At 34.7% G+C, this 21,966-nt stretch overlaps 1 protein-coding gene across 2 annotated transcripts in view; it reads left to right on the top strand.

Annotated features, from left to right (window-relative positions):
* Positions 1-496: 496 nt before the first annotated feature.
* Positions 497-21,966, top strand: part of LOC128213363 (tyrosine-protein kinase SYK-like) — a 40,523-nt gene continuing 19,053 nt past the window's right edge. For both annotated transcript variants that reach the window (XM_052918993.1, XM_052918994.1), the window contains exons 1-13: positions 497-617; positions 823-1,083; positions 2,036-2,270; positions 3,851-4,011; positions 9,745-9,883; positions 11,577-11,670; positions 12,870-12,955; positions 13,284-13,452; positions 14,603-14,749; positions 15,415-15,527; positions 16,765-16,831; positions 19,667-19,748; positions 20,783-20,972. In XM_052918993.1, the coding sequence (XP_052774953.1) occupies positions 884-1,083; positions 2,036-2,270; positions 3,851-4,011; positions 9,745-9,883; positions 11,577-11,670; positions 12,870-12,955; positions 13,284-13,452; positions 14,603-14,749; positions 15,415-15,527; positions 16,765-16,831; positions 19,667-19,748; positions 20,783-20,972 (1,683 nt within the window). In that variant the 5' untranslated portion in view covers positions 497-617; positions 823-883. The remainder of the gene's footprint in view (positions 618-822; positions 1,084-2,035; positions 2,271-3,850; positions 4,012-9,744; positions 9,884-11,576; positions 11,671-12,869; positions 12,956-13,283; positions 13,453-14,602; positions 14,750-15,414; positions 15,528-16,764; positions 16,832-19,666; positions 19,749-20,782; positions 20,973-21,966) is intronic.

Genomic DNA, 21,966 nt, shown 5'->3' with positions numbered 1-21,966 from the left:
AAATTTTATTGAAATTGGTCAGAAAATGAAGAAGTTAGAGCAATTTTCCAAAAAAAAAATGATCTGAAATCGAAGTGAAATCCACTTTTTGAGAAGTGAAATCCATTCAGAGCTCATTCAGTTCATTTGATAAATAAACATTATGTGTTCAGCAATAGGCGTAAATGCCATTATGCGAAAATCAATACAATCAAGCCGGACGTTTATATGAAGTTATCAGAAAACATTCAAACGGCGAATGAACCTAAGACAAAAAAGCAGATATTATCCTTGAATCAGAGACGATGCATCTAGACAGTGCAAATTAATGAACTACATGTACATAAAAGATGATATACAATTTTCAAATATTGCTTAGCTGTACTACACTTTGTAAGTAGATACTATTGTCTGGTTCCCAGCGTACTCTGCACAACAAGATAATGAACTGGTAAGGACAGGTAACCCAGGCTAATGAAATGGTAAGGGCAGGTAACACAGGCTAGTAGTGAAATATGTTTGGTTGAGTGGAAGTATTCGTCGTCCTTCCAAAGTTTACTAAAACGTAAGCGGCCAACGTAAATTTTACTTCCGTGTTGATTTTCATCAGTTTGAAGTTTTGATGAGACTTTTACATGGTAATGTTACTTTTGAAAGGTCCAGGATTCATATTTAACTCGGTTATACCAAAAGTAAATGCATGACATGCTGAACATGTATTACTTTAAACAGTTACTTGTCAGACAGTCGATTGTCGAGAAGACAACCTACCATTCATTTACATGACTTTTTTTGTACATGTAAGATGTCACGTTTAAAGCAGTTTTTATTTCTTCTTTTCAGTTTTACCATGACACCCTAAAGTGACACCAAGAATCCAGAGACAAGTGGAAAAAGTGAGAAAATGGCATCGTATCAACCGTCTAGGCAAATGTCTGGGGGCCCTATGAAGGCTTCCACAGTCCCTTATTTCTATGGGCGAATCACGAGAGATGAGGCTGAAGAAATTCTCAAAGATAACAGTTGTGTAGAGGGCATGTTTCTTCTCAGAGAAAGTATTAGTCCCCTTGGGAACTACGCAATCAGCCTGTGTCATGATAACAAGTGAGTCCAGAGCTTAAGTTTTATTTCTTGCTCAGTTGTAATTGGAAAGTACCTTCAGTTGCATCAAATTTAAAGAAATTCTGTATAAATAGGAATCAATTTTAAATAAAAAAAATGCATTATTATATTCAGATGTGAATCTAAACTCATGTTCAAGATGAACCCATTTTTCTTTGCTCAGAGCAAAGATCCTTTTATAGAAAGTCATGATGAGCCTCTGGATAAAATATTCCCTAATAAGATTACCTGCTAGGGCATGATTTTGTCTGTCAAATTTGTAAAACGGCAATGAAAAAGTATTTTAAAAACATACACTTATAAGCATACTTATATAGAAAAACATTTTTTAAGCTTGGGAGAAAAAATATAAAGGCATTTCAATTTCATTGACATTAAAAATTGGTTGATCCACGTATATCTTTCCACTTTTAAAGGTCCTTGCTCCTGTTTTGGCATCGAAAATGAGTTTTCCTAGGAATGTAGCTGAAAACACTTATTATAATTATTTTACTCTTTGAAAAAATGTATAAACAAACCTAGTTGTTTCTGGTACAGTCTAGCAAAAGAAAAGTAAACTGATTCCCTTTCACCTCACGCACAAGGACAAGTACATAAGCTGACTGAAATTTAACCTTTATTGAATACATTGGTATAACCACGTGATAATTTAAATCAACCAATCTCACTACAGCCTTTTGCTAAATTGTGTAACAGTTTTCCAAATTATGGATTTCAAAGAAAATATTTGAGCATCTATGAACCATTGTTGAAAGTTTCTTGCTATCAGTATCTTAGTTTTAACACTCCTTATGATTTGCCACACTTTATTTTGTAATACTTTTTTTCCATTTAGAGTACGTTTTACAAACCATGAAAACGTCCCTTTTAATACAAAAGTTGACCGTGTTGAAAATAATACTTTATTTATAGGATTTTATGGTTTTTGTTTTAGAGTACATCACTACAGTATTGAGAAGCAGACAGATGGTACATACATGATTCCAGCAGGGAAGAAATTTTTAGGGCCAGTCGAGCTAATTGCACATCACCAGCAGGTCAAAGATGGCGTGATAACCCTGTTATTGACCCCATGTAACCGTGGAGATCAGCAGGCACCTGTCGCATTCCGTGGTATGACATATTCAGACCTTGAGCAGGAACTGGTCAGAAAAGCTAATTCAATAAAGGTAAGACAAAAGGAAAAATATGTGTGTCCGGCAACCTGACCCTTCCCGCCACTTCCCCCTCCCCTCCCTTCAATCCCCCACCCCTCACACCTAGATTATTTTTTTAAAGGGAATTATATTGATATGATATCTGTATGGATGGATTCCATATTATGCATTTTTAATTAAAATTTTGTAAAAATTATTAAGTAAAAGAATTCAAAACATAAAGTAGTTAAGATTTTTAATTTAAATTTATTGACCTTAGCAATCATGTTTTGAAAGCAAAACAAGAAAGAAAGTCCCTTTCCTACCACTCATTTTTTAGAACGTTGCCCTAAACACAGTACTTGTTCTTTAGGCCTAGGAGTATTTCTTATACCTCCATCAGTTTGTAGTTTGAGTAAAATCCTATTTTTATTGCAGCAAATATTATTTTTATTGCATCAAATATTAATGAATTTGTTGTCTCAGTAAAATCGGCCATAAAAATGAAAACACGAAGGAGATGATTTATGTATTTTGTCTGTTTCCAAAGGCATCATCCTTCCTTTTTTAATCTTTAAGCAATGGTAAAAAGTTGTTAGTATGTACTTAAAAAAATAATGGTTTGATGCGACTCAGTAAGCAGTAACTTGTTTAGTGGTAGACATGAACTACCCACTAGGTCCTTCAGACACTGTTTTTATTTTCCAGTTCACCTGTTTGCCTGTTTAAAATAAATAACGGCTGACTGCTCATTTCCTGAAATAAAAGTAATGGCAAATTAAAATCTACAGCCATCTCATTAGACAAAGATTTATGTTGAACACTAAATAAATGTAAAGCCTGACACGGTTACAGATCTGCAATATTAGTTTTGGTTGAAGGATCTTTCGTATGGTTTTGGAAAACACCACGTGCAGTCAGACCTGTATATGCACATGTTCAATTTAGAGTGAAAAAGAAATGTAGCAAAAAAGTAATACAAACATTTGTACTGTCTATTTTTAGGGCGTAAACAAGGAGCAAGCTTTAGGATCCCAGCGTGTACATCTAGTTGTCATGGTTTCACACAAACATTTCGTCACCTTAGTGCAATAACTCAATAACTGCATATAGATATAGAAGCAGATATTGAGTTCTTGCACTAAGGTGACGATTTGTACTGTCTATTTATAGGGCGTAAACAAGGAGCAAGCTTTAGGATCCCAGCGTGAACATCTAGTTGTCATGATTTCACACAAACATTTGTAGTGTCTATTTATGGGGCGTAAACAAGGAGCAAGCTTTAGGATCCCAGCGTGAACATCTAGTTGTAATGATTTCACACAAACATTTGTACTGTCTATTTTTAGGGCGTAAACAAGGAGCAAGCTTTAGGATCCCAGCGTGAACATCTAGTTGTCATGATTTCACACAAACATTTGTAGTGTCTATTTATAGGGCGTAAACAAGGAGCAAGATTTAGAATCCCAGCGTGAACATCTAGTTGTCATGACTTCTCACAAACATTTGTAGTGTCTATTTATAGGGCGTAAACAAGGAGCGAGCTTTAGGATTCCAGGGTGAACATCTAGATGTCATGATTTCACACAAACATTTGTACTGTCTATTTATAGGGCGTAAACAAGGAGCGAGCTTTAGGATCCCAGCGTGAACATCTAGTTGTCATGGTTTCACGCGACCTTCACCTCAAACAGCCCTGGTACCATGGGAAAATTGAACGGAACGAGTCAGAAAAACGCCTTAAAAGCACCGGACACAAAGACGGGAAGTTCTTGTGAGTGAATTTGGTTTTCTTACAGTTATTTAAAGTCCTGTTATCATCTGGAAACGGTGCAGAAAGAAATAATAGTAATAAGATTAAAAAAGTCATTTTCTAAACAGATACTCAATTCTGGTTTGCTATAGTATTGTCAATTTCTTTGCTCGTATTTGCTAACTGTGTGTTTTTTTTGGTTAAAAGTAGTCATGGGCAATTGGCTGGATTTTCATTATAAAATAATTAGACATGCAGACCGACAAATATTATATGACAGAATTGAAACCATTGATGCCAGTAAATCAGCTGATTCTGAGACAAAAATTAATAAAAAATGTGAAAACTGTCAATCTGAGATAGTGCAGCTTTAAAGTTGACTATCACACCACTACTTGAAAGGCAAATATCTCAAAGATTGGCTTTCCTTCTGTATCTTTTCTAATGGATATGTTGTATACCTAGTTTGCACTTTAGTTTCGTGATTATAATTGCCGGACACTTTGAGAGGCCCTGATATATCTATTTGTATATTTAAAGCTGCACTCTCACAGATTCACTGTTTTGAACACTTTTTTATTTATTGTCTTGGAAAGAGACAATTTTGGCGTCAATATCTGCAAACCATGGATGAAAGACTGCTGACAAAAGATCAGATCGCAGATTTTCATATTTCTGTCCAAATATTAATGTTTTATGGCTAAAAGTGTTACTAACAGTTTAAGAAAAAATCCATAAAACATCAATTTTTGAACTTAAATATAAAAATCTGTGATTTAATTTTTTGTCATCAGTCTTATATGACTGGTTTCCCTACAATGTCATGTTCGCATGACTTGGCTCGTTCAAAGGCAAAAAATAAAAAGCCCCGCCCCTTTAAGGGTGTCAAACCTTCAATCTGTAAGAGTGCAGCTTTAATAATTCATTTGATAGTCATTTGAAATAAGCCATGTCTATTGATTGATAAAAATGGTATCCTGACAAATAAACTATGACGGTAAAAATATTTGTATCAGTGATTGGTGAAAGACAGCTGGTTCATCAGACTGTCCATATTCCTTGTTACAACAGAGATATTTCTCTTCTATTTTGATAGCTGAATCATAATTGTATAATAATTCATGGTGACATTTATGTACCACATACTAATTGATGCAAATGAATGGTGGTTAGGCGTAAGAAAAAAAATAACAAAAAAAATGAATTGCGGGGTTGATGTCATTATCAGAGTATGAACACAATTGGGCTGGTCAAAGTGTGTGGAGTCTGAACATATTGCGTTCATCAATTGAAAAATGCAGTTGCCAAAAGGCAGTTCATTTATGTTCATGGAAGTTGAGGTGTAAAGATACAGTATTCAGTTGGTAAAAAATAAAATAGAAAAAATAAACAGATGAATATTTAAGTGTCTGTTTAAATATGTAGATTACCATAAAGCTTTATATAGAAGGTCACTTTAACACCATTCTCCAATGATGACAATAAAATTATAGCCTGAAAAAAAAAGCCTTTCTACCCTACCTGTTTTTGAAAAGGATTTAACCCTAACCAAACCATTTTCTTTGGTTTTACCTGTATAAGATCTAGGAGGAGATTTGTTCTGTTGAATTTTGATGGAAGATCGAAATTTATTGCAAGCTTTTTGGTGTTTTATTGGAAAATAGTGGTAGATTAGTTCCTGAGTTACTCAAGTTTTGAAACAGTGAGTATATCAAAACATTATTTCACTGTAGCCCTTTTCACTGTTAAAACGAACTTAAACTCCCACAGTACTTGGAAGAAAAGATTTCTAGTGTTACATCATTTGGCTAAAATTTGGCGCTATTTTCAAATTAAATATCAATATCTAATAGCTGTCAAAATAAAAATATTTCACTGAAAACCATAAAATATGGCCATCTTATTCTTTGTGGACACATATTTAAATATTGAAAGATCATATTTTATTAAAGCAACTTAGCCTGCTTATAGACAAATGAGGAGATATGAAATGTTCAATTTATTTTGTAACAGATGAGATCTTTTTCTTATTAAATAGTTAATATTGAAGGAAGTAATATGTTTGTAAAATCTTCTTGAGCACCAGTTTCCTTGTGGTGGGTTTTTATCAAACTGTTCATGACTTTCCGATAATGTAAACTTTCTTGGGTTTTCATTGATATGAGCCTATTTCAGGATATGAATTAATTCACTAACTAAACTTTTATTATCTTTATTTTTGTTTTAATCGGCACTTTCACAGATTGACCGTTTTGGCAACTTTTTTTTATTTTTTGTCTTGGAACGAGCCAATTTTTGCATAATTGTCTGAAAACCAGTGATATAAGACTGCTGACAAAAAATCAGATCGCAGGTTTTGTGAGTATGGTAAATAATAGGATATTTTAAACAAGGAAACAAATCAAAGTCCTCTTTAGGATACTAGGTTTGAATAGTTTTAAGGGAATTATAAAGATCAAATTTAGACAAATCTGTACAAGCTCACTTTTAAGAATTTAATTATATTTTTTTAAAGTGTGCCTGTTTGTAGCTAATTTGTGTGAATGGATTTTACAGTTGGGGAAATGAATGCGCCAAAAATTTGGTTGAAAAATATTTTTGGATCTGAATCCCTCATACACACAATTAATGCCCCAGCTTAGGGCAAATTAATAAATATAAATAAATATACCCACATATAATTTTGACACTAAAGATATAAGCTTAGGTATTCATAACAAATTCAATAACAAGTACAAATGTAATTACAACACATACACAATAAGAATTTAACACTGGGAATTTGGCTCTTGCTTAGTGCCCCATTATGCACCAGTGAATTGTAACCACAGCCCTCTCAGGTCCGGGGAATAGTGGGAACTGTGACTTGGTCCAGCCAAGCCCGTGTAAAATCGCGGGGACGAACTGCTGGTAAAATGCCCGTCAACACAAAAACAATGCATGCACCCGGCACTGCGTAGCCACCTGGAAAATAAAAACATGGCCCATTTCCCCAGCTATCCCCAGTATACCCCCGGACCTGGGGGGCGGTGACTACAACTGACTTTTGCATTAAGGCTCATTCAAAAGTGCCTTTTCTGACCTATCACCCTGCCCTTTTCAAATCCTGGCTGGAGCACTACAGTATAAATGTTCAGATTGGGAATTTCCAGCTAATTTTTCCTCCCTGCATTTCTTACAGTGTTAGTATTTATTTAAAATATGATTATAATACATAAGTAAATTCTATAAAAAACATTACATATGAATTAATTGAACATGCTGCTCAATATGCCTTGTTTATGAACCTCATGACCAACTTACTCTTGTAATAGATGTTATGATCAATATTAGTTTGCACTTTTTGTAAACATTCCAAACCAGGAAGCTATTATTTCACCACATGTGAAATGACACATCACTTGTACCAGTTTCTGTATTGGTTCAATTCAATTATCCTGTAATTTCAAACATGAGTGTTACTGTGTCAGTTTCATGTGGCAGATCTGTGGTCTAATAGTAACACACTTGATTGTCAATTATAAGTGATGTCTCGATGATCGATTATAATCTAAATGTGATTGGTCCAGCCTGAAATCAACGACATTTGATTGTATTTGGTTATAATCAATCATCGATTCAACTGGCGAGTAGCTTTTCTCCTTATTTGAATTAAAGTTAATTTCCACCATTTTCATCCAGAGTTTATTTATACATATACGTAAGTGTTCAAATGTAAGTGTTAACAGTTATAATGGCCAAAAGCAAAACAACACTTAATAATTTCAAACATACACATAACATAACCATTGTTTGGGATTATGAGTTATTGTACAAGAATAAAACTACAATTAAGGTATTGTGAAAAACCAATTGTACTATCGATAATTGGTTACTTGAGTGGAACGGATTATCGATAGTCAAACTTAAACTGATTGCAACACTACTGTCAATCCAGTGGTCGCTAGTTTGATTCCCCACCGCATCACTTAAAATATACTAATCGTCTTCTAGGCGGGGTGTAAAATGGGGCTCCTGTGTTGCAGTTCTATTCACTGGTGCATGCTAAAGAAACAGGGTAGCTCTAACCAGGGCTACATTCTATCTGTGCACTCAACTCCAAAAATCTAAAATGCCACAGAATGGGCCTTGCTTGAGTGTGATTATTAAAAAAAACTAACACAAACTCACACACCCACGTTACTTATTCATTGTATATACATGAGTTGCGTCCTTTAAGTCATGTCCTGTCTCTGCCTCTGTAAAATATATATATTTGATCATATGGTGCCTCAAAACCTACACAAATAAAACTTTACATCGTCGAATACCCCCCGTTACATACACACTACGCTATGCTTTGTTATGTACCATGGTCAATTTGACAAGGAAAATCTCGTAATCATGAATAATTAATGAGGCAGTTTCATTGGTTCCACAAAGTACCAGATGCTTTACAGTGAAAAAAATTCAACTGATAGCTGGAGTTGACCTGGGTCCCCCTTCTCAGTACAATAATATTTGGTTGTAGTCAAAACCACACGGCTACGGAGGCTACTGACACTGTTAAGTTATTGAATAATATTTGAGTGTAATATGCGAACTCATTGGAAGAAGAGTTCTCTCCCCTGGCTCATGCATATTCATTGAAACGTGATTTTGTCAGTCAATTTTCTCACGGTATGTATGAAGTGTAACGGAAGAAAGTACAATGGTTGCCGGCGATGGAAACTTCATAAGAATGTTGATCAGCATGGCAAGTTGTGCGTTAACAATATGTTTGACATTTCACTTGGTCAAACCAAACTTAAGGCCCTTGAATTATTGAAGAAAAGGGTTATCGAAAAAAATGTGTTGCATTAAAACTCATGAAACTTCTAGGAAGATTGGACACCATTATAATGCACATACTCATGACATGGCATTTAACCAAGCTTATATACAGGTGTCATCGTGGATATTAAATATTTCTTCCGTGATTGCCCTAGTTTAAATTGTGTGAAATTGTTTATTTCACAATGAAAGTTTAACTTTGCTTATTTTATCACTGTTTTATTTGTGGCTGGTTTACATTATGTCATTTTGCAAAAGCGGTTTTATCTTTCTTGTAAAGTAAGCAATGAGGAAGCATCACCATGAAATGCGATGTGTCCTTATTTATCTGATAAGAAATATTGCAATCTGCATTCTATTTAGATTTGGAAAATAATGTTTTTTATTTCATGCCTTTCAATGGTTTATATGATGAACTGGCCAGTTGAAACAGTTGTTCTATTTGATAAATATTTGATATTTGTCGGTTTAAAGTTGCACTCTCACAGATTGACAGTTTTGAGATTATTTTTTTTGTCTCAGAATTGGCCGATTTTGGCATCAATGCCTTAAATTCAGTCTTATATCATAGCCTACAATAGAACTGATTCCACTTGTTTGAAAAACTGCTGAAAAATTCCATTAGTCTTAAAGCGTTAAATACCCATTTAGCCATAAATCATCAATTTTTAACATAAATAGGAAAACTTTTGCTCTTTTGTCAGCAGTCTAATATATCGCTTGTTTTCAGACATTTACGCAAAAATCAGCTCATTCGTAGGCAAAAAAAAAAAAAGTAGTCAAAACATTCAATCTGTGAGAGTGCAGCTACAAAAAAATGAAAAGAAGAAGCATGCATAATTACGCAATAAAATCTTACGAAATTAGTGAATTTTATTATTTTAGTTCTCAATCTGTCTTGCAGATAGAACTGATTTGCATTTATAATATATATTTTTTCAGGGTTCGACAGAGAAATGACAAGACGACATATGCCATATGTATCAGCTTTAAACATGAGACCAGACATTACCTAATTGACAAAGATGAAAACAGCAAACTCGGCATACAAGATGGACCGAAGTTTGACTGCGTTATGATGGTAACTAAGACTTATGGTTGATAAAATACTGTAATCGTTAGGCCTAATAAGACAGTGTGTGTTGTTTCTGACCACTTTGGGTCCGAAATTCAACCCTTATCCGAACGTTAATACATATACTTTTTTTCTCAAATGTGGGAATGAAATTCGAACTTAAATGACTTTCTGTTTTGAAAAAATGAATATAAATTTAACTGCCAAACTGTTTCTGTATGGAACAATTTGTGTTTTTTTATAGAAACAAACTTTATCACATACTTTTTATCTTTTCTGTCTATTTATAAAGCATTTTGTTCATTTCTATGCAAATTTTTTAATATAAGTGAAAAATACTCATTTTCCCAACCAGACGGGCCCAACCCCCTTTGGAAAATTGTTGGGAAAACACTGTGCTTATAAGTACATATACTGTTGTACCAGTAGTCATTATTCGGAACTCAATCTTCATTAAGTTTTCCAGAATCTTCCCTTACAAACTAATTTATTAATGCGTTCTACAATTTGACCTCAACAAGGCGTGATTTAAACCTTTACAAAAGATATTTTGTACATTTGATTAAATGACAATTTAAATTTAAGGAAGATATTTCGAAAGTACTGCCACTGTTTACAATTGAGCTTTACATTTGAAGGTTTTTAGTAATTAAGTTAGAATTGATGGATAGTGATGAAAGTTGGTGTGTAGGTAGCTTATGTGAAACACTAGCATAGGATTGCTTTTGAGGGCGTTTGGGTGAAGGTCACTGTTACTAAAATAGAAAAATGGTGGAAACTTCGGTTTCCGCCCAAAAACTTGGAAACAATGATAAAAGGTTGTGTGTAGGAAGCTTATGTGAAAAGCTAGCTTGGATTGCTGGGGGTGCACACAAGGTCAAGGTCACTGTTACTTAAAATAGAAAAATGGTTTTATCCTGATAATCAATTACATGGAACAAAAGACTGGCTGCCACTTTTTATTAAGCGACTGGTATATAAAGTTAATCGCATGATTATAACTATACTAAGGAAATGAAAAAAAAAAAAATGTTATTTTTGGCTTTGGAGTATCTTCACTTTTAAAACTAAACTAAGATATGCTATGAAACTGAATCCAAGCATGTTGAGTATATTATTCTTCTCAAAAATACGCTTTTTACCAAAATGGGCTTAAAATGCAGAAAAAATGCACTTTTTACGCAGAAAAGTGTGCTATTAACGCAGGAAAACATCCTTAAGTGCATTAATGTGCTTTTAAATTAAATATGGTGTCAAAACTGCTTCTTTAATGTAAACGTAATTGATCATTTTACACACTTTTTTGAGATGGGAACCCACTAGTGTGATTGATAGATCACTTCTACCGACCAATTTTTATTTCGGTTTACCTTCAACACTGCTGAGTTAGAAAGTTAGGTGCCATTCAAAATCTTTTGAAGTGAGGCTTCACTTTTACCACTTGATGTTCTCCTCTGTAAAAAATGTCATTCTGATTGTGTTTTATTTAACTGGTCAATATTTTGCTAAATTTATTTGCAAACAGTAGTATTATGCAATCACACTAAGTATATATTTTCAAAATTCTTCAATAAACAATAATCCACCACAAGGAAAGATGGTCTGCTGTGAAAGCTGACTGAACCATTTCCCTGTCCCAAATAGGACAAAAAAAACTAATTAGTTTATGATGACACTGTGACCTGTATTTCTCTTACAGTTGATAGATCACTACCACAACAAGCAAGATGGCCTTCTTTGTAAGTTGACCGAGCCATGCCCGTGTCCGGGATACGACAAAAAACAACTAGAAAGTAAGTGAATGCTTATTAATTTATTGTATTGCAATTTGGTTTCATAAATCCTTGTTAAATTCCATCACTTGTCAGTAGGGCTTCCGTTAAAGGAAGTTTGGAAGTAGAAATGGGTTAATACTTTCAAAATTGATTATCTTTGAAGTACAAAAAAATCCATAATCTTGAAGAAAACTTCCAAAATTGAAAGCTTGGAAGTTCAAAATATCAAAAACTTTTGTGGTCACAATTTCAATTAGTCTTAAAGTTAAATGAATTAACATAATATAAGTCTGTGAAGTTAAAGTTGCAAATTATTTGATTTTTAACATGCATGATGAAAAATAGTTTAAAGATGTTTTGAATTCAAACTTCCAGATTTCAGTGAAAACCTGGACAAAATGAAAAAATTGATCATTAGGAAGTTCATACTTCCAGTTTCAATTTTTTTTTTGGAAGCAGTGCAGTTATAAGTCTGTTATTGGGGTAGTTAAACCCATGTCAGAAAATGTTTGTCCATTCATACAGGAATTTTGTCAGACTGTTAACGTTCGTCGAAATGGACCCAGTACTTGTGTCTAGTATAGAAGGCTCCAAAATTTTATATCATTCATATTTGTTTTCACATAAAAACAATTAAATCAGTTCTAAATGTTATTTTTTCATAAAATGCCGACTTAAATTGTGCTGATACACTGTGTGCTGTCACGGACACTGATATTATTTTTTGTTTCATAAGATCACTTTGGAATGGGTTATTTTGAATAATAATTAATATTATTTATTTCGCTAAAAATTTGTATAATAGGTCACATAAGAGATACATGTACTTTTTCATAATTTGCAAAAATGTCTTTGAATTTTTGTAGTTACCATTACAGAATCTCTTACAAACTGATCATATAATATTTTTAGTATAATAATAATATGGCCCCTTATGCTTTAAGCTTAACTATGTTAGTTTAACAACATTTGTGAAAAATGTTACAATATTAATAATATCTCATGCTCTCTTGGTACGATGTTGTGCGAGAGTGTTGTCTTGTTTTGTGGGAGAAATCTTTCCCTTAGTCACTTTCCTTGGCACAATGTTGCATGAGAGGCTGGTCTTGTTTTGTGGGAGAAATCTTTCCCTCAGTCACTTTCCTTGGCACAATGTTGCATGAGAGGCTGGTCTTGTTTTGTGGGGGAAACCTTACGATTTATTACTCGTGTTATAGAGTACCTGCATTTCAACAAGCCGAACCTCGAGTATTTCCGCCTACCAGGTCGACCCTCTGCAGGTAGTGAAGCATTGCCACCTGCGGTAAGTTATTGTTACTCAGAAATCATATACATGTCATATCCCCTGATGGGGGTGGAGGGAATTTCTGGAATTTCACACCATCCTTCTACTTCAAGGTGGGGGATGAACATCTCCTGGTATAAAATGAACAGAAAAAAATATAGATTGTTTCGATTTTTTTAGTAAAGGAAGTTAAAAAACATAAAAAAGTAACTCTTTGTTCCACTTACATTTACCTGAACTTAAAAAACTGTATAAGAAGTGTATCAAAATATATTGAAAAATAAAGGCGTAGGCCAAAGTTTAAACCACAGCCATATTACCACAGCCATGTTATTTTCTATTCCAGAGTGGGCAAGCACCGCCTTTGCCTTCCACAAACAGACGACCAAGTTTACGAGAGCTCCAGAACCAGAAAGGGACAAATCCGCATGGGAAACGGTCTCTTCCACCTACACCCGATGAAAACAGTCGCTGGTTGGCTGCTGGTGACTGGGAGGGAGAGCTACGAACTCCTCGTAAAGCGTTACGATTATCATAGCACATTTATTATGCAATGGTTGTTTCAGTTATTGTTGGCATGAGGTGAATTCTTAATTATTGTGGATGGGCAGATCGAGTATAGCGGAGGAGCCCTTCTTAATCATAAAGAAATTTCTTCAAGTCATCTAACTGACTTACAATTCAACCTCGTTGTCTGACACATTTTGAATGTGAAATCTGACCCAGGGAGTGTGTATCGAATGAGTGGCAGGCAGTAGGCAGACGTTTAAACAACCATGACAGTTGAAATTCTTAATAATAAAGCCTAGTATTTATTGATTGCTTATCTGGAATTTCATTAGCTAGAAATATAGGTTGTATTTTAAGAATAGGAATTGCAAAAATGTGGGGGATTAACTGCATAGTACATGAGTAGAATAAACGAACCATTCTTGTCCATCTTAGGAAATATCACTTTTTATTAAAAACAAATTCATTTTATATTATTTTTTTTTAATTTAAATTTTTGATGGGGGCATTTTATAGCTATGTTATTAGTCATGTTATTACATAGGAATAACCTCGTCCTGTCTGTCCGTCGTCCATCCATCAGTCCATCCATACGTCATGGGAAATCAGAACAAATCTATTTTCTCCATTACGCCATGTTTTTGAGGCATTGACTTCAAACTATAAACACATATTGACCGTTTTGATAGAAGTGCTGTGCAAAAGAAATGATATCAAGTTATTGCCCTTTGTTTATTTTCTATTTTTTTTTTTACTTCTCTTCATAAAAACACCATGTTTTTGAGGTATTGACTTATAAACACATATTGAATGGGCTGAGGAGAAGTGCTGTGCAAAAGAAACATTATTAAGCATGAGTTATTTCCCTTTGATTATTTTTATTCTTAATTATAGTTTTTACTTCTCTACATCAAAACACCATGTTTTTGAGGTATTCTCTTCAAACTTCATGAACATATTGACTGTATTTTGGAGAAGTGCTGTTCAAACGAAACATTATTTTGTGTATGTTTTTTTCTAGATTTATTGCCCTTTAATTATTTTTCTCATATTAGGATAGGTAATTTTTTTGGCCCATATTTTAAAGACTACATCATATCCTACTTCTTTCTGTTAAATATAAATCATGTATTAAGTGGTCATTCCCTATTTCAGAAAGTGCACCATTTGACAGTCGAAGAGTGACATTAAAAGGTCTCGGTGTTAATGCAGATGAACTTGAGGACATTTACGGCAGTGTTCCGCGAACATTAAATGACTTTGACCTGAAACCAAACCAGATTGACCTTCAAGATGCCCTTGGTGAGTGGGATGCGTATCAGGGAGATTTTTTTTCTTGACTTTGTTTATACTATCATTAAAAAAGCTTCAGAAACATTCTATACATACAGTTGTTGAAATAAGTACAAGCCCGCAAGCCGTGCACTTGTAAAATGCTGTCTCGGCTTGCAGAAATTCTGGATTTTATAAAGCAGGGCTTGTTAAGAATGTTGATGCCAAGCACTTCTGTCTGAATTCAGGCTTGCTCACCCAAAGTCTAATTTTCATGAGTGTACATAGGATCTTACTAGTTGCTATTTGATACTATATATAAATACCAGGTTCCATGAAGGGTGATAGCATAATATTATAAATTATGTTAAACTTCAAAATGATAATGTTTTTTCTCGCCTTTGCATCAGTTGACATTAACTTTTTAAGGTTAACATTATATAAATATCACATAATATAATCACTAATGATGACTTTAGGTATAAATTGATATTATCAAAACAATATTAGATAAGTTAAGGAAAAGTTTTAAGTCTAAAGTAATAGGCTATAATGAAGTTCATAAAAAATTGTATAAATTTGTTTTTTTCTTCTTGGATCTTGGGTATCTGTTGATTAAAGACTGGTAAACCCATACATGTAGCTGTGAAAACTCTCTGACATAGTAAATCTACATGCCTATTCTATTTTTCAAGGTGCCGGCCAGTTCGGATCAGTATGTAAAGGAATTTGTCGACTGAAGACTGGTAAACCCATACCAGTAGCTGTGAAAACTCTCAAAGAAGCAGACTGCCATCCAAACCAAGAGGTATAAAACTTACTGCGTAAGATTGTTTAGGTGTCCACCTCTCACCTAAGAGGTCGTGGGTTTGATCCCCACCAGGGTGATATTGGTCTAGTGGTATAGGTGACCGCCTCACACCCAAGAAGTTGTGGGTTTAATCCCCACCCAGGTGAAATTTTTCAAGGGGTATAGGTGTCCACGTCACACCCAAGAGGTTGTAGTTTGATCCCCACCAGGGCGAGATAGGTCTAGTGGTATAGGTGTTCACCTGTCACCTAAGAGGTTGTGGGTTCCAGCCCCACCAGGGCGAGATAGGTCTAGTGGTATAGGTGTCCACCTCACACCCAAGAGGTTGTAGTTTGATCCCCACCAGGGCGAGATAGGTCTAGTGGTATAGGTGTCCACCTGTCACCCAAGAGGTTGTAGTTTGATCCCCACCAGGGCGAGATAGGTCTAGTGGTATAGGTGTCCACCTCACACCCAAGAGGTTGTAGTTTGATCCCCACCAGGGCGAGATAGGTCTAGTGGTATAGGTGTCCACCTGTCACCCAAGAGGTTGTAGTTTGAGCCCCACCAGGGCGAGATAGGTCTAGTGGTATAGGTGTCCACCTCACACCCAAGAGGTTGTAGTTTGAGCCCCACCAGGGCGAGATAGGTCTAGTGGTATAGGTGTACACCTGTCACCCAAGGGGTTGTGGGTTTGATCCCCACTAGCATGCAAGAGGTCTAGTGGTATAGGTGTAGGTCTCTGTCCCATGTGTTTTAAGGTTTGATATCCACCAGGATAAGATGGTTCTAGCGGTATAGGTGTCCGTCCTTCATCCAAGGGGCTGTGGGTTCAAACCCCACCAATGTGAGGTTGGTCAAGTGGTATAGGTATACACCTCACACCCAAGATGGTGAGGGTTCAATCCCCACAAGGTAAACTTTTTTATGAAATCCTTCAAGCGCTTTCATTACCAGTTTTTATGCTAGATTATATATAAGCTACAGCTTTCGTGAGAGTAAAGGTTAAATTAGTATAAATTTAACTAATGTGTAACACATTTTAATGGCAAAAGAAGTTTATGGAGTCTATCAATGAAATTGAATATTCTTGAAATTTGAATGGCAGAAATATTAGTCCAAATAGTAAAACAATATTTTTCTCTGTTTTTATTTTAACTGGAGTCACTTTGTGAGGCTAAAAAATAAAGTTTGAATAGCATCAGTAGAACTCCAAGTAGAAAAAAATAATTATTTTTCTCTGTTTTTATTTCAGCCGGAATTGCTTCGTGAGGCCAGGATCATGATGCCGTTGAGTCACAAACATATTGTCCGGATGATTGGTAAGAGCACTCCTTATTGTACATATACATGTATATCAGTGTGTGTATACCTTGTGATAAATTTCGTCATATATGCTACGTTGGAAGGCAACATTTTGCTTAGAATGAACCCTTTAATCAAAGACAACTTTTCTTTTACTACACCATTTTGAATAAAACAAAGGGCAGTCTGTGCCGCTAAAAGAGCCCCATCTTCGTTTTATTACCGAGGTTTGATAAGGTGATTAGTTTCACCAAACACTTTGACATACCTGTTTCCAACATAATGTTTAGACAGTGCTCAGTCAGACTGCCGTATTGCGAAAAGGTTTGTCGAAGTGTTTAAGAAACAACACTTTCAATCAAACTCTGGTAAAAGACCAAAGGCATGGCTCCGTATGCGGCATAAGATGCACTATGTTTCATTTAAAATGGTAAAGAAATAGTGAATAGTTATCTTGTAAAAAGTCTTCATTAGAAGCAAAATATTGCCTTCTGACGTAGCATTTATGACGCATTTTATCACGTGGTATACACATACTGTGTATGCTATGAACCGATATGTGCAAAATGCGAACTAATCAACTAACTTCATTGCGTTACCATTGTTCAAACACCTAAATTTATACTATTATCCTCTGAACATAACTTGAAAAGTCTGAGGTAGTGACTCTAACTTCAAATACAAATAGATCTTACTGAGGAGAAGTGCAGTGCACAAGGGTCATCCATAACTGGGTGTAGAATTTCTTTAGTTACTGCCCTTTGTTAATTTTCCGACTTATTATTTGCTCGTAGCATAACTAAAAGTCTTTGCAGTATTGACTTCAAACTACATATACATATTGATCTCATTGAGGTGAAGTTCAGTGCACATAAACCATAACTCTGGCTGCAGTATTTCTTTAGTTATTGTGCTTTGTTAATAATCATTGGTAGCCTTTATCGTAAGGCATAGTTGTACTGCACTTGATTACGAGGGTGATATGGCAGTCTATTACTGCTCTTGTATACAAATGTCTTAAAAGCATGATTTTTACAATGTTGAATTATCACAGAGATAAGTATATATATATAAACAATGACCTTTTTTTATTGCAGTTCTTTGTGTATGAAAACATTTAGTCAGTACACAGATCATTGTGAGATCCTTCTACAACCGACTTGCTCATTTTCCCAGCAGAGCAGCTGACCAAATAGTTTCATACACCCATGAACACAATTATAAAACATTAAATCCTTAAACAACAATATTGGCGCTATTTTTTTCAGCTGTTTTTTCTTTAAAAAGTTATTTGCATAGCTTTGTGTCAAAATCAACATAATGCAAAACTGACTCATCCATATCAGAATGTTTGGGGTCCCAAATTTTTTTATCCCCCGCCTATGAAATAGGGAGGGGGATATTGAAATGGCGTTGTCCGTCCGTCTTTCCTTCCGTCCGTCTGTCCGTCACCTGCGTTTTCTCAGTAACTAGCCGGTAGAAATTCATGAAACTTAAAATAAATATGAACCACTATACTTGAATGATGCCCGTCCAAAAACAAATTTGATTGGTCAATTGTCCTTGGAGTTATTGCCGTCGATTTTTTGAAAAATGCACATTCACAGCCATTTCTCAGTCACTAGCTGGCAGAATTTCATGAAACTTAAAATAAATATGAATTACTAGACTGGGATGATGCCTGTTCATTTTTTTTTGGATTGGTCAATTGTACTTGGAGTTATTGCCCTTGATTTTTTGAAAAACTCTCATTTACAGCCATTTCTCAGTAACTAGTTGGTAGAAATTCTTGAAACTTGAAATAAATATGAACCAACATACTGCGATGATGCCTGTTTATTTATATTTTGGATTGTGTAATTTCTAAATGAGTTATTTGCCCTTGATTTATTAAAAGATCCATGTTTGCAGCCTTTTCTATGCAACTAGCTGGTAGAATTTCATGACACTTGGAATAAATAAGAACCAACATACTGTGATGATGCCTGTCTATTTTTCTTTTGGATTGGTCAATTTTCCTTAGAGTTATTGCCCTTGATTTATTAAAAAATCATTGTTTGCAGCCGTTTCTCAGTAACTAGCTGCTAGAATTTAATGAAACTTGAATCTTATATGAACCAACATCCTGCAATGAACTTCTTCGGTGAATTTCTACGGCTACATTTTTTATCTCAACTATTGAGTACTATTTTGCAATGATTGATGTTTCCGAGTAAGCAGTTTCAGAAAAGACAGTTTTATTTAATCATCCCTCTGATTTATTTCGTTAAATTTTTTTATCATAAAGTAGTCCCGGTCGATATTTTATAATTTGGCTCGGAAAGGGATAAACCAATGTGCTTATCTTATTCTTTCTGAGATTTTTTTTAACCTTCAAGCACAAACAAGCCATCAAGCACAAACAAGCCATCGTTGGCGGGGGATATCTTTTCACTGAAAATGCTTTTTTAATTTCTTTCGGGAATTTAAAAAAAAAATATGGGAATTTTCAGAAAGAAACAACAACATGTTTTAGTAGTGGGAATTGGGCCTAATTTTGGCCTCAGATTTGTCAGAAAAACACCAACACAGCATTTGCTTGTTTTAATCTTGTCTAATGTAAGTGTTGAAGGCAGCTATGTACAGTCGAAACCAGTTGGCTTGATATCCCATAGACCGGCCAAGATACTTCAAGCCTTGCGATTATCAAACCAGGCTGGGATGCTTACAGAATAATGACAAAAATAATCCGTTACATCTATTGCAAACCAACAAGGAAATATGGCCAACCTTTATCATGCCAACAAGTTTTGACTGTAGTGTAGATAATTAAGTCAAATAATAAATACAAAATAAATGCTCTTATCCTGTAGGTGTGTGTAAATCATCGAGCATCATGTTAGTGCTGGAGTTAGCTCCCCTGGGTCAACTTAACAATTTCCTGGCAGGGAGAAAGTAAGTAAATATTATGTTGGTAAATGATATTTGAAATGTTGAAAGTTTAGAGTGCGTTGTATCTTGAAGTTTTATTAAGCCATGTGAAAAAATATGTTTCATTTAAAAAAACAAAGAAGTATAGAAAAGGTATGTTTATAATAGCGATATTATATACTCATAAATATATACCCTTATGTTGATTTTCTCTTTTAAAGTGTATGAACTTAGACTTTATGCTATTAAATATATAAATTAAACTTTCATGCGGAAAGTGAAAGAATCAGTTGTGCTACTAAATACATCAAAACATAACCTTAAAGCTGCACTCTCACAGATATACCATATTTAAAACTTTTTTTATTTTTTGTCTTGGAAAGAGCAAATTTTTGCGTGAATATTCGCACTCTAATGATAAAAATTGCTGACAAAAGATCAGAGCGCAGATTTTCATATTTCCGTTCAAAAATTAATGTTTTATGGCATAAACCGTTACTAAAGGTTTAAGAAAAATGCATAAAACATCAATTTTTGAACTTAAATACAAAGATCTGCGATCTAATTTTTTGTCGGCAGTCTTATATACAGTAAGTGGTTTCTATGGATTTTCGCAAAAAATGGCTCATTCCAAGACAAATAATAAAAAAGTTGTAAAAATGGTATATCTGTGAGAGTGCAGCTTTAAGCTTAACCAGATAAAATATTAGTTCCTGAAATAATTGCCAAAATATATCGGTTAGGTACATTTGTAGGTTGGGATATAATTGTGTGTTTCCGGTATATGCGTTTCAATCTCAAAACTATTGTCATTTTTTTTGGGTTCATTTACACGTCTTTTCTGTGAAAGAAGCTATCATAAATTTATTATTAGTTAGAAAGGACAGAATTAAAGGACAGAAAAAAAATCATCTACTAAATCAGGTTGGGGCGAAGTTTTTTGGGTCACAAAAAATATTTGGGTAGTTTGGGAAACCAGAAACATGGTTTTTGTTAAGCCTGTTATAAAAAGTTAGTAATTTCGTAAACTTCTTAGATTTTCTTTTTCTCCTCCCTAGGGATTTCTCTCAGATGGGCATCGTACAGTTGCTTTGGCAGGTTGCCATGGGAATGGAATACCTAGAGTCAAAAAAGTTTGTGCATCGTGACCTTGCTGCTAGAAACGTGTTGTTGGTATCAGAAACGTTCGCAAAAATCAGTGATTTTGGAATGTCAAAAGCTCTTGGAAGAGATAACAATTACTATGAGGTAAAAAGAGTTTAGTTTAGTTTAGTTAAAACTTAGTTGAAACTTATTTAATTTTACAACGATTGGAAACAAGCTATTGTAACTTATATTAATCACTCTCGTTGGCACGATGTTGCTCGAGAGTGTGGTCTTGTGGTGTGGGGGAAACTGGAGTACCCGGAGAAAACCCACTTGTCTGGCTTGGTGACCACTAACCAAACTCATATGCCCCCAGGCTGGGAATCGAAACCGGGTTGCCTTGGTGAGAAGCGAGTGCGCTAACCACTGCGCTAAGGTAAAAATAATGTATTTTGTCTTTTATATTGTACTTTGCTGCGCAAATTATTGCAACTGCAATTTTTTTATTGAATACAGCATTGTACCCAACTTTGCCGCGGGTATTCAAGCGGCTATTTTGAAATTTTCTGAGTCGTTATGAAGTAGCCACTATTTATAGATCAATTAAGAACTAAAAGAAATGTCTTACTCTTAGACCTCTAGATTTTGATAGCTTTGAAGGCTACAGTATTTGGTCAAAATGGCCTAGATACCAGAAAGGCCTGGTTCATAAAGACTCTGTCTAGAAAGGCCTGGTCAGAAAAGCCCAATTTTGTTATCATATATGTCAATTGTTTACCGGAAAACAAGACTTTACAGTGAGGTACATTTAAGGTAATTGCAGTTGTGACAATTGAGTTAATTGAGCTAACATGACTTGACATATATTCATGTTCATAACATGTAAACATTTTTTTATCTCCATCTAGAGAGTACTCAGGGGCTGATAAACAAACTTTTTTCATGAACTATGACAAGATTTTTTATGTCCGACAAATGTAAGTGCATTGATTTCAATTTCAAAATGTTCAGTTGTCACACATCTTTCCAGCTAACCTTTTTGGTGTTTCAGAATTTGATTTTTCATTTGATCATTCAATTTACAGGCAAAGGCAGTGGGAAAGCGACTGTTCAAGTTGTGCATGCCAGGGTGTTTTTTTCTGAAATTTTGGTTGAA

The sequence above is a fragment of the Mya arenaria genome, chromosome 13, assembly GCF_026914265.1.
Source record: "Mya arenaria isolate MELC-2E11 chromosome 13, ASM2691426v1".
Classification (NCBI taxonomy): Eukaryota; Metazoa; Mollusca; class Bivalvia; order Myida; family Myidae; genus Mya; species Mya arenaria.
This window is presented reverse-complemented; position numbering and strand designations above follow the sequence as displayed.